Raw genomic sequence first — 26,553 nt, forward strand, 5'->3', positions numbered from 1 at the left:
AATTGTTCATTGTTTGATCCAAAAATGATGTCATCCACATATACTTGTACTAGAATTGTGTCATCTCCTTTCTTCTTAATGAACAAGGTCTTATCAGATGTGCCTCTGTCATAGCCTTGTGAGGTGAGGAAATCACTTAGCTTCTCATACCATTGCCTAGGAGCTTGCTTGAGCCCATAGAGAGCCTTTTTGAGTTTGAATACGTATTCTGGATGTTGATGGTATTCAAAACCTCTTCATTTATATAACCATTCAAGAAGGCAAGCAATAATCTCACAGCTTCCAGCCGAGCCACTGGTGCATATGTCTCATCATAGTCTATCCCTTCTTCTTGATTGTACTCTTTAGCTACTAGCCTAGCCTTGTTTTTGGTAATCACTCCATGCTCATCCATCTTGTTTCTGAATACCCATTTTGTTCCAATTATATTCATCTCAGGTATTCTAGGAACAAGAGTCCAGACCTCATTAAGAGCAAATTGATTCAGTTCCTCTTGCATGGCTAAAATCCAGTTGTTGTCCTTGAGAGCTTCATTTAAATTCTTGGGTTCCACTTGAGATACAAAGGTCATTGCTTCACAAAAGTTGTTCAAGGATTTCCTAGTTGATACTCCTTTCTCAATGTTCCCAATGACATTATCAAGGGTTAGGTCTCTAGGGGTTTTCCACTCTTTTGGAAAACCTGCAGACACAGTAGATTCTTGCATAGCATGTGTATCAGCAGTATCAAAATGAATCGATTCATTTTGATTTAAAACAGATTTAAATTCATTACTGTCAAGGTCATCAGCAACAGTTTTAGATATGTTATGATCAGCTTCATCAAATACAACATGCATTGATTCTTCTACTATGAGCAACCTTTTATTAAAGACTTTATATGCATGACCATTCAAAGCATAACCAATGTGCACACCTTCATCAGATTTAGCATCAAATTTACCTAGATTTTCTTTGCCATTATTCAATACAAAGCATTTACACCCAAATGCCCTAAGGTGACTCACACCAGGTTTTCTGTCCTTATACAATTCATATGGAGTTTTCTTAAGAATGGGTCTAATTAAGGTTCTATTTAACACATAAGCTGTAGTATAGACTGCATCTGCCCAAAAATACTTAGGAAGCTTAGATTCATTTAACATGGTTCTAGCTAGTTCCTCTTATGATCTATATTTCCTTTCAACTACACCGTTTTATTGGGGAGTCCTAGGGACTGAAAAGGTATGTGATATCCCATGCTTCTCACAGAACCTCTCAAATCTAGCATTCTGAAACTCTCTCATAGTGATGACAAGCTTTACCTTAATTATTTCTCAAAATAAAGTAAATATAACACAATGAAGTGATAACAAACATCTATATATACTTTGTTGTTGTCCTTGATCAAACTTATAAAACTCAAATATAGTATAAAATGAGTTTTATCCTAATTTTTTTAATCATATACTATCAATTGTCGTCTTTGTCAATGTCATATATTCCTTCCTTCATTCTATACAAACTAATTTTAACTTATGAAAAAAATAATTTTATAAAAAATAAAATAATTAATATTTTTTTTGTTAAATTTTTTCATAGAGAAGATCTTTCTAATCATTATATTATTTATTATCGTATATTAAGCTTTAGGATGACTTCTATAGCTTTCGGAGAATATTCTGTAGTATATTATATTTTTTAAAGAAAAATAATATCTTTGTTAAGTAACAGACATATGCAATTATTGTAATTTTAGTGGTGTTCCACAAATTATGGCGAAATATATTCCGTCACAAAATCAAATAGTGAAAAAAAAAAGTGTTTGCTTTTTCCACGGGCGATTATTCGCTACGGAAAATATCCTCTCTCACCAGTTGAAGAAATACTAGTTTACGTTAATTGGTACAATTTTATTCTCTCTAAGCAGCAAGGAGACGATATTTTCTATTTCACTTTGTCTATGTTTTAATCTCTTACCAAATTATAACTATGAAATATAGCTAGCAATTTTATCAATAAATTAAGAAACCCGATTCTTCAAATCATATTTTTTTATATGTATATATATATTCGTTCGAGTCATAAAAGCACTATGAAAATATATAAAACAATTTCTAAATAGCAATGGAATTAATAATCCAACTCATTATAATTTTCTTGCTGATAAAAAAAATATTCAATATTATTTTATTAATTATCATGATCTAATATTAGTGGCAGCAGTCTATCATATAGGTGTAAACTTGCAGGAAATTTTTTCAAACCTATCTATCTAACAGAAAAGTCCAATTTGAACTCTTTGAATATATAGTAGCCAGTTCTTCTTTATTTGCTAATAAAAAGTCCAATTTGAAATTGTGTGTGGGTCAGTTTTTTCTCATTTGAATCTTTATAGCAATAGGTACTTGATGACCAATACCTCACTTCTCTTAACACAGATATATGTGGAAAAGGCTATACTTTTGGTGATTAGAAGGTACAGGTTGCAATTCTTAGACTATTAGAGGCACGGTGCTTGATGTCGCAGGTTTTATGCTTTTTATGTAGTAAACAACATTCTCATTTTTCTCCTCGGTGTGATTATTGATTCGGAAAAATTAGAGTTGGGATACTTTAAATTTTTTTTATAATTTATTTTTATTTTATGCTGATAAAAAAAATGTGAAAAAGACTATAGTGCAATTTATATAATCATATATATATATATATATATATATATATATATATTAACATGAATTTATTAAAAAAAAATTATGACCTTAAGTGTAAATAGTAAAAATTATAATGTGGTTCTGCAATCAAAAAAATTAAAAAAATTAAGGTAATTCTCGAGTGATTAAATAAAATTTTTTACTAATAAAATATATCAAGATTAAAATTTAAAAATAGAATTGTATAACTAATTTACAAGAAAATTATATATAAAAAGATGGCAAGAAAAATGATAACTCTTTATTTTCTGTGTATTTACACCCCTCCATAAAAAAAATATATAAGTGTAGAAAGATTTTCTATTCAAATTACAAATTAATTATGTGATGATCTACTAATAACAAGATTCTATCATTATCAAATTAATTACATTAATTATATATATAATTTTATAATCATTATTTCCTTAATATAATTTATGTTTAATAAAATATATTAATGATATGGTTTGACAAAACCTAACAGATAAGTTAGTTTCTAGGTAGTAATTTTTATTTTATAAGTTCACAGCTGATAAAGTACCTTATATTACTTTTTAGCTAATAATTTTTTATTTTTATAATTTCACAGCTGATAAAATACCTCGTTCGTTTCTAGTTTAATAAGTTTTTATCTTCTAAGTTCATAGCTGATAAAGTATCTCATTGATTTTTGCCGATTAATAAAATACCTTATTGATTTAAGACTGTTTACTCAAACTAACTGATAAATTTAGGGTCAGAAAAAAATCAAAATTTTCAAATTTAATTAATAATCATCCAAAATCACACTACATTAAGTTCATTTTAATAGATTTATCACCCTAAATTCATATTTTTAGATTTTAAGTTCAATTAATTTAATTAAATTTTGATCAAATAATTTATTTTTATGTTTTAAAATCTAAAATCAAGTTGAGTTTTAGTTTAAGTTATGAAATATTATATCGGGTCAGATCCATGTAAGATATAATTGAGTGGTGTTTGACCTAGCTAATGTTAGATCAAGTCGAGTTGAACACATCTCATGCAAGGTTAGGTTGTATGGGCTAGACTAGAGTTAGGTCAAGTTGAGTCAGATTTATGCCAAACATATCCGAGTTAGGTTGTGTCAGGCTTAAGCTCAATTTGGACTAGGTCAAACCTTGGTTATTCTTTGATAGATCCGATCCAATTCAAGTTAGTTTGGACCAGAATCATGTTAAGTTGGTAAAGTTGAGTTTATGTTAGGCTGGGATAAACTAAGCCAAACCAATGTCAGACCAAGTAATGTCAAGTAAACTTTAGACAAAATCGAGATGAAGCCACATAACACAGAATTAGAGATAGATTCCTTTAAGTCAAAATTATAAATATAAGTATTTTTTTTATCGATAATAAGCAATAAAATTAAATAGGTCCAGTTAGGGTTTCTCCAACGTTTCAATGTGTAGAACACCTATCTTAAAATAGATGGACTTATTTTTAAAAGTTTTTTAAGTTGAATAAACTACGTAAATTCAGCAATGTAATAAACTTTTTTACTAATATTATTTATTTTAAATATTATATATATATATATATATATATTATTTGTGTATCATTCACTTCTCTTCTCTTGTATAATAGTTATACTTGTATTACTACAAATATTAATTAAATAAATTTTAAATAAAATTAAAGATCCTAATAGATATTTTTTCAAGAATTTAATATTAGAAGAATAATTTTTTTCTTCTATATAAGTATAAAAATATAAAGAAAAATAGTAAATAAATTAATATTATTTTAATAATTTAAAAATAATAGGTAAAGAGATACAAGATTAATATGTAGATATTGATACTAATTTAAATATCCAATACTCGTCTTTAATTAATCCAAATACTTCCCACCAAAACAGTTGGAACAATATTTATTCAGGTGGAGGAGTTTATTTATCACCTACTTTATAATAAGTGTAGTTAAACAGACTACTAAAAGTACCCTAATTAACTCCATAGTTACGTTGAGATTTAAGCGTCAGTTACGCTAATTTTGTTGACCAGACCTCAGAATAGAGCTAAAACTTGTGCGCACAATTGAAGGAGAACAAAATTGAAAGTTAGATTTTTTCATTTTTATTTTATTTTACACGAAAAAATGTTAGATAAAACTTTGAATAGTGAAATAAATTTATTATAATATTTTTAAGAAAAACGAAATAAAAATAATTATTAGAAACCAAAAACTCAAAATAACTATTGGAGATTAAAACAGATAATAATTCTCATGTACTAAAATCATATTTATTTTTTTATTTTATTTTAAAGGTTTGATTTTTTTAAATATGTTCACATTTTTTTTTATTTCGGTTTTTTTTTACTCCCGAAAATATTTTTTTATTTTGGTAAAGTAATTCTTGAAATATTTAGAAAGTTTTCTCTTTTTGGTCTTTAAAATATATTTAAAGTTTTTATCTTGAATATTTTTTTATTATTTGTTTTTCTTTTGTGAAGTTAATAAAATCAATGTAACATTGGAGATAAAATACAAAATCATATTTAAAACTCGTTTGAATATTATGAATAATAATTATATTTTTGTGATTTTCTATTTCTTTTTTATGCATTAATTAGTTTCATGAAAATAACCCATCAGGCTTTCGTCTATATAATGTAACACACCCTTTTACACTTCAGATCAAATTTTCCATTCACATGAATTGAAAGTCGTCGTGTTTTAACATGTTCCGCACTCTCCCTCTTCTCTTTCTTTTCTCTGCAACACTTCTTCTTCCAAGTTGCACTAGTCAAGTCAATTTTAACACTTTATCCATCTCATCACCAGAATCATTACCACCATCACAAGCAACAAAAGTTTCATCACCAGTAACATTTCTATCACAAACTCCTACACCTATAATTTTATCGTCTAACCCTTCTTTGCCACCATCAACAATACCAAAACCAACACCATCACCCATTACTTTATCTCCTAGACCTTCCTTGTTGCCACCATCGATACCTAGATCAGTATTAGCACCATCTTTTTTATCACCACTACCACGACGATTATTACCATTGTCATCTTCATTATCATTTTTATCAGAAACTCCTATACCTAGAATTCTTTTGTCTAGCCCTTCTTTGTCACCATCATCAATACCAAAACCAACACCATCACCCACTATTTTATCACCTAGCCCTTCTTTTTCGCCATCACCAATACATAAACTAGCACCAACACCCATAAGTTTCTCACCTACCCCTTCTTCCTTGTCACCATTATCACCATCATTGCCACCAATACCAAAATCAACACCTCCTAGATCACTTTTATCACCATCATCAATATCAAAATCATTACCAAAAGGTAAGTTTTGTCTTCCTTTTCAAGTTTTTTATTTCTAGACTAGATTAAGTTCTCACATTGATAACATTATATATACTTTGCCACATAACTTACATTCAAGTGGTAGGTAAGAGAATTTCATTTCATGTTTGCTTGTGTATAATGGTATGGGATTAAAATATATATTTGATCTAGTTCATTAATCTCTACTAAAGTTTTACTAAGAGATTAAAGTATGAAAAGATGTATGATAAGTAAATATGACTATGTATACAATTTTTGTCACCCATTTTCGATGTCAAGTTATTCTTATCAAATACCATATTTTCCAGCAAGACTTATGTCAGAATAATGTGATGACTTTCGTCTTCTCTCCCAACTTATTAATGCAGGTAGCCACCGATTTTGGAAAAGGAACGTCATTATAGGTAATATTGTCCTTTTATATCTCTAAATTTCACGATTATACTACAAATATATAATACATTTTAAAACGAAAGAAATTGTGGAATTAACAATATTAGATCATGTCTTCCTTTATTGTTGAATCAACACATATATTAATTTTTTAATTAAATTAAATAACTAGAAAAAATTGCATCTTTTAGATCTTTGAGATAACATCTAAGATCCAAGATATTGTCCATTTCAAAGTTCAGATTCCGTCACGGTTTTGTTCTTGAAATGTATCTTAATGATCATGAAATGCATCTTAATGATCAGAGATGGAAGAAATATATAAATTGTGATTGGTCTCGACTTCTGAAAGACGTGTTTCGAAAAGATGTGTGACTATATTGGACGCACAGGAAATTTTGTTAAAATAGTTTTCAAAAACTGTTTTCTTTTCTTTCTTTTTCAGTTTTCTTTTTCTCAACCTGTGGACTAAACTTGCTCTATTCCTCTCCAAATTCGAAGAACCAGACAAAATTCTCCTCTCATTTACATCTATTTTTCACCTTTTTCCTCTCTAAAGCAGTTTTTAAATTAGTTATCATACAAAAAAGTTCCACCTTATTCTCACAAACAATTCTTCAAAATTGATTACTGAAATTGTTTTTAAAAACTAAATAACAAAATAAAATCAAACAAGCCCTTAATAGTTGTAATTTTATTCCTAACTTATCAATAGTTAAATTGTAACAAAAATATTTGTTGTGAAACAAGCAATGCAAAAGCTATTGCGTTACCGGTTAAAAGAATAGGCATAATTTATAGTTAAACACACTCACAAAAATCTTTAGTCCTTAAAGCACAAACAACTCATTATACCTTTTAATTATAAAATTTGTCATATATATATTATCGGATGGCCGAGAAGCCAACTAGACGATAAGAGGAACAACTAAACGCGTAATTAGACATAAATAAACCAACTTAGGTAATAAACACGGTTAAGGCACAATTGGGCCTTCGCTTGGACCCTAAAGCATGCCCATAACAGTCAGAGTCCATCTAGAACAGTATAAATAGCAAAAAGGGGCACAACATCCAAGGTAACTATTCACTCTCTACTCCTTTGGTACCTAACTCTCAAACTAACTTGATCGTCAGAGTGTCTTCGCATGCACACCCCCTATCATGTTCAGACCAAAGGAAATTCAGCCGAGAGAAAGCCTAACTGAGAGACGAGAAGATTGCAACAAGAAGTGTTTTGCAGGGTTCTAGTCTTGTTGTTGCAATCTTCTCGTCTTTCTGGTCTCTCAGTTGGGCTTTCTCTCGGCTGGATTTCCTTTGGTCTGAACACGATGGGAGGTGTGCCTGCAAAGACACTCCGACGATCAAGTCAGTTCGAGAGTTAGGTACCAAAGGAGTAGGGAGTGAATGGTTACCTTGGATGTTGTGCCCCTTATGCTATTTATACGGTTCTAGATGGGCTCTGTCTGTTATGGACCTGCTTTAGGATCCAAGTGAAGGCCCAATTGTGCCTTAATCGTGTTTATCACCTAAGTTGGTTTATTTATGCCTAATTATGCGTTTAGTTGTTCCTCTTGTCATCTAGTCGGCTTCTCGACCATCCAGTAGTATATATATATATATATATATATATATATATATATATATATATATAAAGGAACTAAGTATTAAAATTTAGTTTCATAGGTTACATAGGCATATTATAAATTATCCTCACAATAGTAATTGAAGGAGGGTACATAAACTATTTTTTATCTAAAAGTTTGGACTTTTCTCAAGCAATTTTGGAGGGGGTTGCAAAAGGATTTTTTTTTTATCATGAGAGAAAACGAATTAGTTCATAACAAATAGCCTAATGTTATCCCTCTAACTTATTTGGGTTTAGAATCTTGGATGCATATTAAACTAGTAAAAAGTGATTTTCCAAAATGAAAGAAAGTTGATTATTTCTTATCTCCTAAATCTCCTTCTTTATATGTTAACAGGTGTTACATGTGCAATATTGGGAGGATTCATTATAAGCATTATAATTTGTTATTTTAGATATAACTCATTAACTTTAATGGTCAAATTTTGTTTGACAACAAAGAGTGACGTAAATATTGAAGAATTCTTAAAAGATCACGGATCGGTAGCATTGAAAAGATATACATTTTCAGAAATAAAGAAAATGACCAATTCTTTTAAAGTTAAACTTGGTCAAGGTGGTTTTGGTGCAGTATATAAAGGAAAACCAACAACCGGATGCCCAGTGGCTGTGAAGTTATTAAATGTGTCTAAAAGAAATGGTGAAGAGTTTATCAATGAGGTTGCTAGCATCAGTAGAACCTCTCATGTTAATATTGTCACACTTTTAGGATTTTGTTTAGAAGGTCGCAAGAAAGCTCTCATCTATGAGTTCATGGCTAACGGTTCCTTAGACAAGTTTATCTACAATAGAGGGCCAGAATCCATTGCATCTTTGAGTTGGGAGAATTTGTATCAGATCTCAATAGGGACAGCTCGAGGGTTGGAGTACTTGCACAGGGGATGCAATACTCGAATTTTACATTTTGACATAAAACCACATAATATTCTTTTGGATGAGAACTTTTGCCCTAAGATATCAGATTTTGGGCTAGCAAAGCTTTGTCCAAGGAAAGAAAGCATTATTTCCTTGTCAGATACTAGAGGGACAATGGGGTATGTGGCTCCAGAAATGTGCAATAGACATTTCGGTGGAATTTCAAATAAGTCTGATGTTTATAGCTATGGGATGATGTTGCTTGAAATGGTAGGAGGGAGGAAGAATATTAATGCTGAAGCCAGTGATACAAGTGAGATATATTTCCCATATTTGGTATATAGGAGGCTTGAGGAGGACAACAATTTAAGACCAGATCAAGTGATGACCATGGAAGAAAATGATATTGTTAGGAGAATGACCATGGTGGGATTATGGTGCATTCAAACATTTCCCAATGATAGACCTACAATGAGTGGAGTGGTAGAAATGTTGGAAGGCAACATTAATTCCTTGGAAATGCCCCCAAAACCTTTGTTTTCGTCTCCTACTAGATCAGTAACATGTTCTTTCTCTTGAATTTGATTTCATTGTATTTTGGTAAAAAAAATTCTATATTTACTGTAAAAGGGATCACTCAACGTATGTGTTTAGTTATTTTTAATCATTCTCAAAACCAAATGCTTCTTGTAGGTATGTTTTAATCTTCTACCATATTGATTGCAAAACTAGATCAATTGTGTATGATAACTTTCTTGTATTCAACTAAATTGAAGTGGATTACTCTTATAAAAACATTCCAACCTAAGGACAAGTGAAATATTGAAAAGAGAAAATGTTATATTTTGAATAAATGAAGTTATCTTTTGATTATATTTATATTATTCAATTATTATATTTATCTAGTTTAATTATATTATAAAACTAGTTTATGTTAGGATTTAATTATATTACGAAGTTTTAATTATATTATGAAATTTAATTGTTTACTAAAATTTAATTATAATATAAAATTATATTATATTATAAATTATTATAAAAACAGAATTGAATAAAATATTAAAAATTATAAAAATAAAATTAAATATTTAATACTCAAATTACGACAGTTATATTGATTATTATAAACGTCATTCTATATCATATTAAGTGGTGTTTAAAAATGTCATCTGAAGCATGAAAGTTAGTTTCTTCTTCTTTAACTTTCCTCACAATCACAATGAAAGGGATTTGGGAAGATATTTCAGAGGTGGGGACGAATTAAGGATATCTTCATTTCAAGCATATTAGATATCAAACATCATAGGGTTAGCTTTTTAAGATTTCAAGAGGTGGTAGATGTTAATGTGTTGGAAAGAAGATTAAGTGTCATCTGGAGTGGGACTTGGAAGTTGAGGGTGAACAAGCCAAAATATAGGAGATCACAAGGGACAAGGCAGGAGTGGAATGAAAATCATATACCAACACAACTGAAAAGAGAATGGAGACAAAAGGAACCTCCACTAGCGCAGAAATGCTAATCAAGTGCGGCTATTTTACATTTACAAATGCGGCTATAGAGCCGCATTTGATCAGCACACATTCGTAAATCAGAGAGATACAAATGTGACTATATAGCCGCATTTGTAAATCACATTTACGAATGCAGTTATTTCAAATAGCCGTATTTGTATATTCTTCTGAATGAGGTGAGGGGTTTAGGATTTACAAATGCGGCTTTGGTAATAGCCGCATTCGTAAATCATGTTTTTTGATTTACAAATGCGACTTTGGTAAATAACCGCACTTGTAAATAGTGTTTTTTTAGTGCAATCTGTATTGTCCCTAAACCATATAAATTAACCTGCATATTGATCAAAATATACCCAGCCAGACAAATACATAAATATAGAGATAAATTGAGAGAATCAAAATGTACATTACAAGTAATCAAATTACATATAAAACTTACACTATTAATCAGCTATCCTAGAGTTATAAAAATTTATGAAATATGTGGACCAAGAATCTCTAACATATGACATGGCTTCCGAATTCATTGGTGTTTCTTCCGTGAATAACTGCATTGCAAAATATAGTTGACATAAATTAGTTTTTAGATATATATATATATATATATATGTTCAAGAATTATAAAAATGATTTAACATATCATGTTATTACCTCTTTCCAACTAGTTTTAACACCTAGTCTTATAATGGTAATCATCCATTGCATAATGTAATAGCCGTAAGTCCTTCTCCTGTGAGAGACTCCGAAGTGGGCTGCTTTCCAGGGCTATAATTTCCCTGTTTCGACGTGAGATTGGCTTAGATTGGTCTTTCTGTGTACCTAGAGTAAGTCACTCATAGCTTCATGGTTGTTTATTACACTATAATTCAATAAAAAGTAAAAGTTAGTATATTTATAAACAATGATAAGAGAAAGAAAAAAATTACAAACCTTTATTCTTATCCAGTTCAAATTATTTGAACTGGATCGACCTTTTAGGATGTTATATCCACGCCATGAACTGGTTAATACAAAAAACCTCGTTAGTAGATGATTAATTAGTAACATACAAAGTTAAGTTTATACTGTACTTACGTATCAATGATATCCTTAAATTTTATGGGTATCTTCTTGTGAAGGGAACAAAACCACACAACAGCCTTATCAACCATTGATAAGACAAGTAACAGCCAATGATGCCTATATCATCCATGAAAAGAGTTAGTAAATATTTAAAACATGAAATAGTAATAATTGATGACATATAATTAAACTTACTCATTAATATAAAGGCATAAATAAATTTGTTTTCCCTATTTTTCCAGGGTGTTAGTGATGTATGCTTGAGTCTCATATGACCTTGGTCCAACGGGATTAGTATATGCAGGATCTAAGAATCCATACACATTTTCCTTCCCCTCAGTGAGACAGACTCCATGCAAAAACCTACAAGTTATTAGTTAAAGCATAATCAATAATAATTTAACATAAAGTAAATTTAATAATAGGTAAAGATACTTACATCATAAAAAATTGAATTATATTTATATTGAGCTCCTGATTCTCAGATACAAATTCTAATAAATCTGTGTTGTACATTATTAGTGGCAGTTCAGTGTTTATTTAAAAAAATGTATCATCCCACGGAACTGCAAAAGGTTCATTACCAATTTGACTAGCAATGAGACCTGAGGAAGCTTTAGGATTGTCAACTGGAACCTCACGCTTCTTCTCCGGACTTGGTTTCCGAAAAGGTTTCTACAAGATAAAGAACATTTATATTAAATTATATGTAATATATAAATATAATTAAAAATTATTATAATGAAATGAAATTATTACATGAGGTTGGGGCATAAATCGAATAAGGTCTCTGGGCCAGACAATGAATGTTTGAAATGCATCGGCCACAGTGGTTACCTCTTCTGAAGGTAGTGGAACACAAGCATCAGGTACTTGTACTTTTTCAACCGTTACCTTCGCCACATCAGAGGAGAGAGGAACGTTATGTAAGGTGGTGGCCTCTTCGTAGACTTTTCCAAGGGCCACCACCCGAGGAAGTTTGCCGCCCACTACCAGTAGCTCACAATCCTTCGTTTGCCCAATGATATCATCCTCTCATGTTGGAGGAGTCGCACAACTCCCCTTTGTGCTCTTGGGAGTGAGACTAATAAGGGGTTGAATCGGCTCAGCACAAAGTTGTTGCGATAGAAACTCTTGTCGCATTCGATAATTCTCCTTTTTCATCTCTAGCCGCATCAAATCAGTCTCCTTTCTCATCTCCTCCATTAATTCTTCACATATCTTAGTCTTCATTTGAGTTTCATTCTTTTTGGAGGAGGAGAATGATTGTCGTTCTGAAACTCCAAAATATAGTTTAATTCCAACCCCTTGTCCAGCTGCACGAACACGACCATAGTGCTCAGGTCATCCAATTGCTTCAACCAGGATATCGTGACGACCTTCAGCAACAAATTTACCGTCAGATTTCAAGGAATCCTGCAAGAGTAGACAAAAATCATATCAATTTTTAATATAATTAATTCTTTAAAATAAATGAAAATAACAAAAATAGCTTACAATTTTTTCGATAATAACCTCGGATTGTTCAGAACTTGGTGCACCTGACTTTTTAATTCGGGCCCTCTTCCATTTTAAATGGCGAAAAGGTGGTGATGGAGGAGAAGTGACCCTGTTTCCACATTCTCAGACAACGTCCCCTGTTTAGATTGCTCCTTTTGCACCATCAGTGCTTGCTCAAGTTTTTGATACCCTGAACGAGACATTACGTGCGGGGTAACATTCTTCAAAGTTATCTCTTGAGCTTTCTTCCGACGATCCTGTCATAATTGAAATAAACAAAGTGAAGTAAATAAGATAAACTTATTAATGTTATATAAACAAAAAAAAAGTTAAGTTACTTCACTTACCATCCAAGCCTCATTTTGACTGCTTTCTTTAAAAAGACGCCATGTCTCTTCATCGTACTTTAAACATGAATTTTCGTCTTTAAGGTTGCCAAAAACGTATCTCGAAGTCAGTCTTGACTTAAAGGTACGAAATTTAAGGAATGGTTTGTGTGGGTTGAAAGATAAGGGTCACTGGTATGAAGATTAGGGTGTGGTGAAGGAGAAGGTTAGAGATTTCTACGAAGAAAAGTGTAATGGTGAAGTATGTTAACGAGTCAGGGTAGATAACGCAAAGTTCAACAAAATTACAAACGAAGATAATGTCTTGTTGGTAGGAAGGATAACCGAAGAGGAAGTTAAAAGGGCAGTTTGGAGCTGTGATAGCGACAAAAGCCCAGGCCTCCTGATGGTTTCAATTTTGGGTTTATCTAGTTTGGTTGGGAAGAGATTATAAGGAGCACATTATAAGAGTAGTTCATAATTTTGAGGATGACGAAAGATGGCTAAGGGGGACGAATGCCTCTTTTATTTCTTTGATTCCTAAAGTCGATAATCCATAACACCTGAATTATTTTAAACATATTTCTCTGGTTGAATGTTTATACAAAATTGTGGCAAAAATTCTGTCTATGAGGATGATGAAAGTGTTGCATAAGGTGATAAGTGTTAGACATTTCGCGTTCTTGGAGGGCAGAGGGATTCTGGATAGTGTTCTTGTAGCAAATGAAGTGATGAAGGAAGTCAAGAGGAGAAGCAACAGTTCCGTGCTTTTCAAGGTTGACTACGAGAAGGCGTATGACTGAGTTGTTTGGGAGTTTATTTACTACATACTGGAGAGGCTAGGCTTCTGTGGCAAGTGGATTGGTAGGATAAGAGCCTTCCTTGTGTCGTCCTCGCTGTCCGTGCTAGTAAATGAGAGTCCTACTAAGGAGTTCAAACCAAGGAAGGGGTTGAGACAAAGAGATCCCCTAGCTTTATTTCTTTTCCTCATTGTGGCTGAAGGTTTAGCCAGAGCTATAAGGGAGAGGATCGAGAAAGATTTGGTAGAAAGTGTGGAGATCAGAGGCAGGTTCATAAAAGTTAATATGATTCAGTATGTGGATGACACGTTGTTTTTCTACAAGGCGAAAGCACAAAGTGTGTTTGTTATCAAGGCCATTTTAAATTGCTTCGAATTAGCATCTGGCCTAAAGGGTAATTTTCAGAAGAGCAAAGTCGAAGGGGTAGGATGCAGGTCTCTATTAGTACAATAGTTCGCGGCTATTTTGAATTGCAAGACGATGAAGACTCCGTTTAAATACCTAGGATTGTCGGTATGAGGATGTCACAAAAGAAGTACATTCTAGGAAGAGGTGGTGGATAAGGTGAGAAGAGGGTTAAACAAATGGAAAGGTAAGTTTATCTCTATGACAGCTAGACTTTGCCTAATTAAATTGGTGTTGTCCGCACTTTCTCTGTTTTTGTTGTCTTTGTATAAAATACCGATTATGGTGATGAAGGAAATAGTGAGGTTGTAGAGGAACTTTTTGTGGGGATGGGGATCGGAAGGCTGGAAAATAGCATGAGCTTCATGGAAAAAGGTTTGTGAGCCAAAAGAGGAGAGAGGGCTCGGTATGATAGATTTAAGGCGTTTTAATATTGCCTTGTTGGGAAAGTGGATTTGGCGTCTAGGCTTTGAAAAGATGGGTCTGTGTAAAGAGGTGCTAGATTCAAAGTATGGAGGTTGGAGGGAACTCTGGAGTCAAAGAAAAAGAAGTACTGATTGTCTTTGGTGAAGGGATCTGAAGGAAGTTTGGTCACTTGACGAGTGGAAAGATAAATTTGAAGATACTTTTTCATGGGAGGTAGATAAGGTTATGGGAGGATGGATGGGTAGACAACATGAACCTCAAGGATGCCTTTCCGAGACTCTCCACTATCTGCTCCACCAAGGACTCATCCATTTGGCATGTGGGGGAGAGGTCACAAAATTTAGAGTGGATTTGGAAGATCGAATGGAGAATGAATTTGTTTGAATGGGAGCGGAATTAGGAACAACAATTGATGTGAATTTTGGGGAACAAAGGGTAATGTTGGAAAAGGAGGATTCTTGGGCTTGGAAAGACAAAGGGACAACAATGTTCACAGTCAATCCACGTGCAAAATCCTTAAAGAAGACGTTCAGGGGGTTGAGAGAGAGCTCTATGGTGATTTTCGGAGGATGAAGGAACAACCATCTTCACATCTCACAATATATGGAGGGTTCTGGAAGACAAAGTAGCATCTAAAAAAAACCTGGTTAGAAGGGGGTTAAGTATGACTTCCATTATGTGTTGTTTGTGCGGGGAGGAAGAGGAAACCACCTCCCATCTTTTTTGTACTTGTAGAGTTCCCTGGCTCGTGTGGTCTAAATGCTATGAGTGGATGAGATTGGTAGCGACGTATCACAGGGTGCCTAAAAAACATTTCGAAAGCTTCAGGATAAGTGGGGTGAAGGAAATTGTTAATTGGATATGGAGTGGTGTGTGGATAGCAGTTGTAGGTGAGTTGTGGTTCCATAGGAACAAGAGGATTTTCAGAGGTGACAAGATAAATCACTTTGAAATCTTCACTCTGGCTCAAATGAAGGCTTGGTCATGGGTTCAGTCTAAAGAGCGTGGTAGAAGTTTTTCGTATTCAGACGGGTGCCTTGAAATTTTGATTTGCATGAAGTCTGTTAATACTGCTAGGAGATAGTTAGCTCGAGTTTAAGGTGTCTGCTTTCAGGTTTCCAGTGGTTGTATGGAGGTTAGAAGTTATTAGCCTCAGACAAGTCTTTTGTATAAGAGTTGAGGTATCCCTGAAATACTTCTTATTTATTCATTCATTTTTTCTTGATAAAAAAACCCTACTTAGTATTTTTTTTTTTAAAACCAAGCCTATTTTAATAAAAAACGAGGCAAAATTACTCAAGTTTAGTAAAAAAAACCTTAACATGGCTTCTAGGGTAGCAGTTTGTTATCTAATAGAGGTAGTTTTTAACGTAATTAAATAAATGATAAACTCCTTGTCACTGCGTTACAAGAAACCTAAACAAAAAATGTATGAAAAATGACCTAACAAACCGCAGATAAACCTTCTATTAAAAAATGAATGTCTTCTGGAAATATATTTTTGCTTGAGCTAAGCACTTTAATCAGTAAAAGATATATGGAATTTAATATAGAGTGACTTATTTATTTATTCCTTTTTTCTGATAAAAAAAACTGTGCGTGGGTCATAGGCACTTCGAGATTACATATAAAAAATATTAATCTTTGCAGCAATAACCTAGTTTTTTTAATGTATTTCAACTTTGTTTTCATCAACACTTTTTGTTTTATTTTAGCTTATAATTTGTTATGTAAATTTTGATACAAAATATTTATATAGGTGCCGACCAAAAAAACAATTATGTAGGTTATTTTATCATGAAAATTCTTTCTAGACTCAAGTGAGATGATAAGTCCATAAACAACTGAAATTTTAACATCTTTAACATTACTGCTTTACATTTGAAGAGTTGACTTCAATTCTTTGATGGAGTTCTCTTCTTCGTCGTCATCATCTTCATCCTTCTTAAAATCAGAACCCCAGTTCATATACGATGTGTTCATTAACTCTTGGGGAAAAGAAATCGGTAGAAAGTTGGTTTCTCATCTCCATTCTGTCCTTTTACAAGCTCAAGTCAAAACTTTGATTAAGGAGGAGAATCTGCAGGAGGGAATGGACCTGGATGAACACACGCGAGAAATAGCAGCCTCTAAGATTGCAATAATCGTTTTCTCTAAATCATACACTGAATCTACCTACTGTCTTCTTCAGCTTGAAAAAATCATTGAATGCTACGAAACTTTTGGGCAAATAGTTCTGCCCATATTTTACGAGATTGGCCCATTGGACGTACGCGATCAGAAGGATGATTTGGGAAAAGCGTTGAAAGAAGCTGCACACAAAAGCTATTCAGGAGAGCAACTGGAGCATGCATTATCCAGGTGGAGCCGTGCACTCACCACAGCTGCAGGTATCAGTGGTTGGGATGTCAGAAATTTCAGGTAAACTGATAAATCCTTCGTACTTTCTTCTGTTTGAGACTGAATGAAGCATATGCTAAGGTTGTGATTTATTTTTCGTGATACATTACCCTTCATCTTCAAGGCATGATGCTGAACTTGTGGAGCGAATTGTTAGCCGCGTTCGTGAATTGCTGGACTATAAAGACTTGTCCATTACCCAATTTCCTGTTGGATTAGAGTCGCACGTGGAAAAGGTGATTGGATATATTGAAAATCATTCCTCCAAAGTGTGTATGATAGGGATATGGGGAATGGGAGGATCAGGAAAAACTACCATAGCTAAAGCCATCTATAATCGAATTTATCGTCCATTCATTGGTAAGAGTCTTACTCAAAGTATTAGAGAATTTTGGGATCCTAAAACAAGGCCTATTGATTTGCAAGAAAGTCTTCTCTGTGATGTCCTAAAACCCAAGCCCGACATGAAATTCTTTGGGATTGGAAGAACTAGGATCAAGGATAAACTTTCTCGAAAAAAGTTGCTGATTGTGCTTGATGATATGAATGAGTTTGACTACTTAGAAAACGTATGCGGGAATCGTGAATGGTTCGGTCAAGGAACTGTGATAATCATTACAACTAGAGATGTTAATGTACTGAACCTACTCAAAGTTGATTATGTTTATAAAATGGATCATATGAACGAAAATGAGTCCCTTGAGCTTTTTAGTTGGCATGCCTTTGGAGAAGCAAAACCAAGAAAAGACTTTAATGAACTTGCAAGACACACAGTTGCTTATTGTGGAGGACTACCACAAGCTCTTACTATCCTTGGTTCCTTTTTATGTGATAAGACAATGAAAGAGTGGGAAAGTGCATCGTCAAAACTAAAAAGAATTCCCATGGATCAAGTTCAAAACATATTGAAAATAATATTTGACGGTTTACGCAATCACATGGAAAAGGATGTATTTCTTGATATATGTTTTTCCTTTTCGTCAGAGAGAGGCTATGTCACAGATACTAAATGACTGTGGACTACATGCTGATATTGGAACAGTTCTCATAGAACGTGGTTTTATAAAAGTTGAAAGGAACAACAAACTTGAAATGTATCCTTTGTTACGAGACATGGGAAGATAAATTATTCGTCAAAGTTGGTCAAAGGGAGTCGATTATTGTTTCAGGATCATATAAAAGATGCACTGAAAGAGAATACTGTAAGAACATTCTTTATAAGATTTTTAAATTGAAAGTGTTTTATTTTTTAAAGTGCAATGGATGTCTTGGTTTTCTGTTATGCTCAGCGTTAAGTATTTGACAAAGAAACACTTTGAAATCCAAAGTGGACTTTGACTGGATACACTTTTGACAAACATAATTTCAAATAAATATATGGATAAGGGCAACATGAGAGGAAGTACATCATTTTGGTCAGTTCTATTTAATAAACTTTTAAATGTTAGTTTGTGGGTTTTAAAATTAGAAGTTACTAAAAAAATAAAAGAATGAGAGTTTTGATAGATGAAAGGTCAAAAGTTGTGAGTGAGATTTTATTATGTTATTAGTGGGGTTTTAAGACCATAATGAGATTTTATTATTTTCTCTTCTAGAAGAGCTTTCTAAAGCCTATAAATAGGATGTACTCTCAGTTGTAAGATGAACCACAAAAAAGAAATACAATAGAGACAAGAAGAAGAGTGTCTCTTTAGAGAAAACAGAGTGTGAGTGTTAACTTTAGCATTTGGTTGTTTTTACAATTTGGTATATCTAGAGCCAATGGAAAATGTGACAGGTCAAATATCGCTACCACGATTAATGAAGGCGACCAAATATGATAACTGGATAATGCAAATGAAAGCGCTTCTATGTTCTCAAGATGCATGGGAGGTGGTTGAAGAAGATTTCGAAGAACCAACAGATACGACGGCTCAAACCAAGGCGTTGAAAGAGACACGATCAAAGGATAAAGCGACACTATACATGTTGTTTTGAGCGCTTGATGAGTCGGGCTTTGAGAAGATTGTCAATGCAACTACTTCAAAAGAAGTGTGGGACATCTTAAAAAAGGTTTTCAAAGGAGCCGAGCAAGTTAAGCAAGTGTGTCTACAAACTCTTCGTGGCTAGTTGGAGAGCATCAATATGGTGGAGTCAGAAATTGTATCTGACTACATCACGCGTGTACAAATTGTGGGGAATCAACTCAATCGAAACGGTGAAAAGTTGACCGATGCACGAGTTGTGGAGAAGATTTTGAGAACATTAATCGACAATTTTGAGAGTATTGTGTGCACAATAGAATAGTCAACTGACTTAACGACGCTCACAAATGTCACAAATATGGTCACTATGCGAAGGATTGCAACTGCGACAAATGTTATAATTGTGGTAAAGTGGGGCATTTTGCAAAATATTATCGAGCCGATATAAAGATAGAAGAGACAACCAACCTAGCCTTGGAAGACAAAACGAATGAAGGTGTTCTCTTGATGGCTCAAAATGAAGTCAACATTAATAGTGACACTCTGTGGTACCTTGACCTGGGAGCAAGCAACCATATGTGCGGTCACGGGTACCTATTCAAAGATATACAAAGGATTGAAGATGGTCATGTGTCGTTTGGAGATGCATCAAAGGTGGAGGTCAAAAGTTGAGGGACGGTTTGCTACTTACAAAATGATGGCTTAATTGGGTCACTCTGATATAACCCAAATAGTAAAAAAGATGACCAAGGACACAAGAGACAATTCACATTGTGAGCAGTCATCTCAGCAATCAAGTCAAGGCTTCACCAAATATTAGATGAACCTTGCTAAAAGAAGAACTTTGCATAGACCAGAACATCAATTGTTCCTTCTTCTGGTCTTCTTAAAGGACAACACACATGTTTGTAAATAAATTGGGCACACTTTGGAGGCCCAAATAGCAAAATAGGCTAGAGTAGGTTCACATAGCATAAAATGGAGTGTACTTGGCGAAATGAACTTGTACCTAGAATTAGGGCTTTTAACCTATCTTCTAGAAGCTATGTCTAAAGGTGTGGTTTTGACCATGGTCAACACCCTAGGCAGCTCCTCTCCCTTGCCTTTTCTACCCTTAACCCATCTTGCCCACCAAGGCACCACATCCGTAAATAGGGTGTCTTTCCTCATGTATTTTGACATAGAATTTGAATAGTAAAGAAAATCTGTTTGAGTGATTAGTGAGCTTTGTCTCCTAAATATTTTGGTTCTTATCTTGAATGTGTGAGCATTTCAAGTGGCAGATCTTCCTCACTTATCTTGGAGTTCCCACACCTCCAAGTGGCGTGTTCATTCATTCCCTTCACCATAAGCTTTCCTATCCTTAAAATATGAAACTATAGAATATTCAACAACATTTTTTTCTTAAAAAAACTCCTTATCAAATAACCAAATCAAAATATTACATAACTTATTACCCATCAATGCACAATTTTGGATCAAATTAAACTATACTTAAATAATTAATTAAATATTACTATTTACGTAAACTAGTATCATATATGTTAAAAAAACTTATTTAATCCATGTATGGAATTAAAATAATAACTTACAAAGAATTCGGGTTAAGTTGACACGACTTTAATTTAAAACTAATTACAAATAAGTCATGTTAGGGTGACACAATTTTAATGTAATCAATTTCGGTGTAAACTGAAGTCGTAACACCTAAACGTGACTTTACTTAATTTAAAAAAAAATAAAAAATTCGTAATTAAAGTAGAATGTCATCGTAGCATAACTTCATCTTTAGAACTAAAGTCACATCACCTTAACACAGCATCTCTTAAACATGACATTGCATGACTTTTTCACATCTTAAACATACATTGCATGACTTTTTCGCGGACACGATTTATCCTACGTCGTATTTTTTTTAAAACCAAGCCTATTTTAATAAAATAACGAGGCAACATTACTCAACTTTAATATAAAAACCTTAAAATGGGTAGCAGTCTGTTAGCTAACAGAAGTAGTTTTTCACGTAATGAAATCAATGATAAACTCCTTGTCACCGCGTTACAAGAAACCTAAACAAAAAAATGTATGAAAAAATGACCTAACAAACGAAGATAAACCTTCTAATAAAAAATTAATGTCTTCTGGAAATATATTTTTACTTGAGCTAAGCACTTTAATCAATAAAAGATATTTATGGAATTTAATGTAGAGTGAACGTGGGTGGGTCGTACGGCACTTCAAGACTACATATAAAAAATATTAATCTTTGCAGCACTAACCTGTTTTTTTTTTTAATATAATTCTCTTTTCTCCAACTCTTTTTTATTCTTAAAACAAAAGTTAAGTGTTTTATGGTACTTGAACTTTGTTTTCATCAACACTTTTTGTTTTATTTTAGCTTATAATTTGTTATGTAAATTTTGATACAAAATATTTATATAGGTGTCAGACTAAAAACTCTTATATAGGTTTTTTTATCATGAAATTTCTTTATTTTAGAATCGAGATGAGATGATAAGTCCATAAACAACTGTAATTTTAACATCTTTAACATTGTTGCTTTACCTTTGAAGAGTTTACTTCAATTCCTTTGATGCAGATCTCTTCTTCGTCTTCATCATCTTCATCCTTCTTAAAATCAGAACCCCAGTTCAGATACGATGTGTTCATCAACTTTTGGGGAGCAGACATCGGTAGAAAGTTGGTTTCTCATCTCCATTCTGTCCTTTTACAAGCTCAAGTCAAAACTTTGATTAAGGAGGAGAATCTGCAGGAGGGAATGGAGCTGGAAGAACACATGCGAGCAATAGCAGCCACTAAGATTGCAATAATCGTTTTCTCCAAATCATACACTGAATCTACCTGCTGTCTTTTTCAGCTTGAAAAAATCATTGAATGCTTCGAAACATTTGGTCAAATAATTCTTCCCATATTTTACGAGGTTGACCCATTGAATTTAAGTTATCAGGTTGATTTCGGTTTCGGAAATGCGTGTGAAGAATTAATTGACCACAAAAGCTATCCATTAATGTTCAGGTGGAGACGTGCACTCAACACAGCGGCAGGTATCAGTGGTTTGGATGTCAGAGATTTCAGGTAAACAAAAGAATTCTTGGTACTTTTTTCTGTTTGAGACTGAATGAAGCATATGTTAAGAATGTGATTTACTTTTGGTAACCCTTCATTTTCAAGGCATGATGCTGAACTTGTGGAGAAAGTTGTTTTCCGCGTTTTTGAATTGCTGGACTATAAAGACTTCTCTATTACCCAATTTCCTGTTGGATTAGAGTGGCACGTGGAAAAGGTGATTGGATGTATTGAAAATCATTCCACCAAAGTGTGTATGATAGGGATATGGGGAATGGGAGGGTCAGGTAAAACTACCTTAGCCAAAGCCATCTATAATCGAATTTATCCTCCATTCATTGGTAAGAGTTTTATGGAAAATATTAGAGAAGTTTGGGATCCAGCAGGGCATGTTGATTTGCAGACCATGCAACTCAAGGTCGAGGTGGGAAGCGTTGGGATGGGAAAAACTATGCTCGAGAATGGACTTTCTAGAAAAAGGGTGCTGATTGTGCTTGATGATGTGAATAAGTTTGACCAATTAGAAAAACTAAGCTGGAATCGTGATTGGTTCGGTCAAGGAACTGTGATAATCATTACAACTAGAGATGTTCATCTACTGAACCGACTCAAAGTTGATTATGTTTATAAAATGGATGTTATGAATGAAAATGAGTCCCTTGAGCTTTTTAGTTGGCATGCCTTTAGAAAAGCAAAACCAAGAGAAGATTTTAATGAACTTGCAAGAAACATGGTTGCTTATTGTAGAGGACTACCACTAGCTCTTGAGGTTCTTGGTTCCTTTTTATGTGATAAGACAATGGAAGAGTGGGAAAGTGTATTGCCAAAAGCAAAAGTAATTCCCATTCATCAAATTCAAGAGAAATTGAGAAAAAGTTATGACGGTTTAAGCAATATGGAAAAGGACATATTTCTTGATGTATGTTGTTTCTTTGTTGGTAAAGACCGAGGTTATGTCACAGATATATTAAATGGATGTGAACTACATGCTGATATTGGAATAACAGTTCTCATAGAACGTGGTCTTATAAAAGTTGAAAGGAACAACAAACTTGAAATGCATCCTTTGTTTCGAGACATGGGAAGAGAAATTATTCGTCAGAGTTGGCCAAACGAACCAGGGAAAAGGAGTCGATTGTGGTTTCAGGATGATGTACAACATGTACTGAAAAAGATGACTGTAAGAACCTTCTTTATATTATTTTGAAACTTATTTTCTGAAAAAGATGACTGTAAGAACCTTCTTTATATTATTTTGAAACTTATTTTCTAAGTGTTTTCATTTCCAAGTTGAATGCATGTGTTGTTACCTTGTTAGACTCAGCATTCAGTTTCAATGATCAAAAGAAATTGAGAGATTTCTCAATTGTATCTCTATGCTATATTCATCACAGGGGACAGAAGCTACCCAGGGATTGTCCCTGAAACTGCATTCGACAAGCACAGATTGTTTCAAAGCTCGTGCTTTCAAGAAAATGAAGAGATTAAGACTGCTACAACTGGATCATGTAAAACTTACTGGAGATTATGGGTACCTTTCTAAACAATTGAGATGGATTTGTTGGCAAGGGTTTCCTTCCAAGTACATACCAAATAACTTTCATATGGAAAATGTAATTGCAATTGATTTAAAACATAGTCATCTTCAACTCGTCTGGAAACAACCCCAGGTATTTATTACATGCTTTTATTCTTTTAAAACTCACAGGTTAAATAAAATAGATATAGTATAATTGGTTCAGGTTATAACTATTGCATCCTTCTATTTTCTTCTCTAATCTTTTCCAAAATTACTATCTTTGTAGGTTTTAAAGTGGCTAAAATTCCTTAATCTTAGTCACTCCAAGTTTTTGAGAGAAACACCTGACTTTTCAGGACTACCAAGTCTTGAAAAGCTCATTCTAAAAGATTGCCCAAGTTTGTGCACGGTACACCAATCCATTGGAGATCTCCACAATCTACTTCTGTTAAATTTGAAAGACTGCACAAGTCTAAGCAATCTCCCCATAGAGATATATAAGTTGAAATCTTTAAGAACTTTCATCCTCTCTGGTTGTTTCAAGGTTAATATATTGGAAGAAGATATAGCGCAGATGAAATCCTTGATAACTCTTGTTGCTGAAAATACAGCTGTGAAAACAAGTGTCTTGTAAGTGTGCTCATTGTAATTGTCTTGGTCACATTATTGAAACTTTCTATAAGAAATATGGATATCCTCTCACATGCAGAATTCTCATTTTGCTCTTAATGTTCGATCACTCGGAGATATTGATGAAGGTGATGATACTACAACTGATCTTTCTCGAGTAGTAGTGTCTTCTACTAGAAATATGACTCTGACTCCTGAGATACATTGTTGATTTAATATTTCTAGGTAACTGTTCATAAAATTAGTTAAGAGTTTGTTACTGCAGTTACTATAAATGTAATTGTTAGCAAAGATAATAAAATATCTTCCTCTGTATTATTCTAAAAAACCAACAATTGGTATCAGAGCTATCTTCTTGAGGGATCTGTGAGGTTAGTAGAGTGCATCAATGGAAGGAGGTTTCAATTTTTCAGCAATGGCACCACCTGTCTTTGATGGAGACAACTATCAAATGTGGGCTGTTCGTATGGAGACCTACCTAGAAGCATTGGATTTATGGGAAGCTGTAGAAGAGGAAATTCAGTCCCTTCCAGAAAACCCTACTGTGGCACAAATAAAATCACAGAAGGAAAAGAAGATGAAAAGATCAAAGGCAAAAGCATGTCTATTTGCAGCTGTATCTCCTATGGTATTCACAAGGATAATGTCCTTGAAGTCAGCAAAAGAAATCTGGGATTACCTCAAGGCCGAATATGAAGGTGATGAGAGGATTCGTGGAATGCAAGTGCTGAATCTAATCAAGGAGTTTGAACTGCAGAGAATGGAGGAGTCAGAAACCGTAAAAGAGTATTCTGACAGACTTCTAAGCATTGCCAACAAAGTGGGATTGCTTGGATCTGTGTTAAAAGATTCAATAATTGTGAAAAAACTGCTTGTAACGGTTCCAGAGAGGTTTGAAGCCACCATAACAACCCTAGAGAACACAAAGGACCTATCAAAATTTTTTCTTGCAGAGCTCTTAAATGCTTTACAAGCACAAGAACAAAGAAGAGCTATGAGACAAGATGGAGCAATAGAAGGAGCCTTAACAGCCAATCATAAAGGTGGTTGGAGAAACAAAGGTAGCCAGATCAAGCAGAACCAGCAAGAAAATGAAGAAGTTGTTGCACACAATAACCACAAAAGGAGAAATTACCCTCCTTGTAAGCATTGCAACAAGTTAGGTCATCCACCGTTTAAGTGCTGCAGAAGACCTGATGCTAAGTGCAACAAGTGCAATCAACTTGGGCATGAAGAAGTCATTTGTAGAAACCAAAGTGAGCAACAAGATGTAAACCAAAGTGAGCAAAAAGACATAGATGCTCAATTTGCAAATGAGGAGGAGGATGTACTTTTCGTTGCAACTGGTTTCTCCAACAATATTTCAAGTGCATCGTGGTTAATTGATAGTGGATGCACAAATCACATGACTTATGACAAACAACTTTTCAAGGAGTTGAAGCCTTCAAAAATTTCAAAGGTCAAGATAGGCCATGGGGGTCACATTTCAGAAAAAGGAATAGGAACCATTGTTGTAGCAACACATTCAGGTACTAAAACTATTACTGATGTGTTATATGTACCTAACATAGACCAAAATTTATTAAGTGTTGGTCGGTTGCTGCAAAAAAGGATTCAAGGTGTTTTTTGAAGATAACCACGGTTTGATCAAGGATGCTACAGGACAAGATTTGTTCAAGGTACAAATGAGAGGCAAAAGTTTCTCATTAGATCTATTTCAGGAGGAGCCGTCTGATTAAGGACTTATGAAGATGCAAAAATCTGAAATAGAAGATGATCCACCAATTAAAGGCAATCGATTACTCTCTGACATATATCATAGATGTAACATTGCAATATGTGAACCTGTGGATCACAAAGAAGCTGCGGATCACAAAGAACCTGTTGATCATAAAGAAGTTATCAATGACCCAAAGGCGGAAAAGGCAATGGAGGAAGAGGTAGATATGAGTGAGAAGAACAAAACTCGGGATCTTGTTGACATACTTCGAGATAGAAAGGTACATCAAATGGATGTCA

The 26,553-nt window shown here is 33.7% G+C and overlaps 4 protein-coding genes across 4 annotated transcripts; all 4 read left to right on the forward strand.

The window, feature by feature from the left end:
- The first annotated feature begins 5,329 nt into the window (after positions 1–5,329).
- Positions 5,330–9,528, forward strand: LOC137818105 (LEAF RUST 10 DISEASE-RESISTANCE LOCUS RECEPTOR-LIKE PROTEIN KINASE-like 2.4). The gene is made up of 3 exons (XM_090296603.1): positions 5,330–6,004; positions 6,376–6,411; positions 8,317–9,528. The coding sequence occupies exons 1-3, from the start codon at positions 5,377–5,379 to the stop codon at positions 9,480–9,482; spliced, it is 1,830 nt and encodes a 609-aa protein (XP_090152729.1). The 5' UTR covers positions 5,330–5,376; the 3' UTR covers positions 9,483–9,528.
- Positions 9,529–16,794: 7,266 nt separating this feature from the next.
- LOC137818106 (disease resistance protein RUN1) lies at positions 16,795–18,552 on the forward strand. The gene is given in 3 exon segments (XM_068621334.2): positions 16,795–17,355; positions 17,459–18,334; positions 18,336–18,552. Coding segments are annotated over 3 exon segments (1,515 nt in total). The 5' UTR covers positions 16,795–16,840; the 3' UTR covers positions 18,460–18,552.
- Positions 18,553–21,510: 2,958 nt separating this feature from the next.
- On the forward strand, positions 21,511–24,621 carry LOC137818104 (disease resistance protein RUN1). The gene is made up of 4 exons (XM_068621332.2): positions 21,511–22,394; positions 22,491–23,565; positions 23,780–24,055; positions 24,191–24,621. The coding sequence occupies exons 1-4, from the start codon at positions 21,892–21,894 to the stop codon at positions 24,536–24,538; spliced, it is 2,202 nt and encodes a 733-aa protein (XP_068477433.1). The 5' UTR covers positions 21,511–21,891; the 3' UTR covers positions 24,539–24,621.
- A 328-nt stretch (positions 24,622–24,949) lies between these two features.
- Positions 24,950–26,273, forward strand: LOC150024172 (uncharacterized). Its single transcript, XM_090296604.1, has 2 exons — positions 24,950–26,063; positions 26,146–26,273. The coding sequence occupies exons 1-2, from the start codon at positions 24,950–24,952 to the stop codon at positions 26,271–26,273; spliced, it is 1,242 nt and encodes a 413-aa protein (XP_090152730.1).
- The last annotated feature ends 280 nt before the right edge of the window (positions 26,274–26,553 follow it).

The sequence above is a fragment of the Phaseolus vulgaris genome, chromosome 10 (genome assembly GCF_051622355.1).
Source record: "Phaseolus vulgaris cultivar YP4 chromosome 10, ASM5162235v1, whole genome shotgun sequence".
NCBI lineage: Eukaryota > Viridiplantae > Streptophyta > Magnoliopsida > Fabales > Fabaceae > Phaseolus > Phaseolus vulgaris.

What these genes read in the sequence shown, in the direction of transcription:
- LOC137818105 (XM_090296603.1), top strand. Translation starts at nt 5,377, where the DNA reads ATGTTCCGCACTCTCCCTCTTCTCTTTCTTTTCTCTGCAACACTTCTT. An exon ending in ATCAAAATCATTACCAAAAG is followed by an intron (nt 6,005 to 6,375) that starts GTAAGTTTTGTC and finishes TTATTAATGCAG; the next exon opens with GTAGCCACCGATTTTGGAAA. An exon ending in GAAAAGGAACGTCATTATAG is followed by an intron (nt 6,412 to 8,316) that starts GTAATATTGTCC and finishes ACTAGTAAAAAG; the next exon opens with TGATTTTCCAAAATGAAAGA.
- LOC137818104 (XM_068621332.2), top strand. Translation starts at nt 21,892, where the DNA reads ATGCAGATCTCTTCTTCGTCTTCATCATCTTCATCCTTCTTAAAATCA. An exon ending in TTGGATGTCAGAGATTTCAG is followed by an intron (nt 22,395 to 22,490) that starts GTAAACAAAAGA and finishes TTCATTTTCAAG; the next exon opens with GCATGATGCTGAACTTGTGG. An exon ending in ATGTACTGAAAAAGATGACT is followed by an intron (nt 23,566 to 23,779) that starts GTAAGAACCTTC and finishes TATTCATCACAG; the next exon opens with GGGACAGAAGCTACCCAGGG.
- LOC150024172 (XM_090296604.1), top strand. Translation starts at nt 24,950, where the DNA reads ATGGCACCACCTGTCTTTGATGGAGACAACTATCAAATGTGGGCTGTT. An exon ending in TGTTGTAGCAACACATTCAG is followed by an intron (nt 26,064 to 26,145) that starts GTACTAAAACTA and finishes GCTGCAAAAAAG; the next exon opens with GATTCAAGGTGTTTTTTGAA.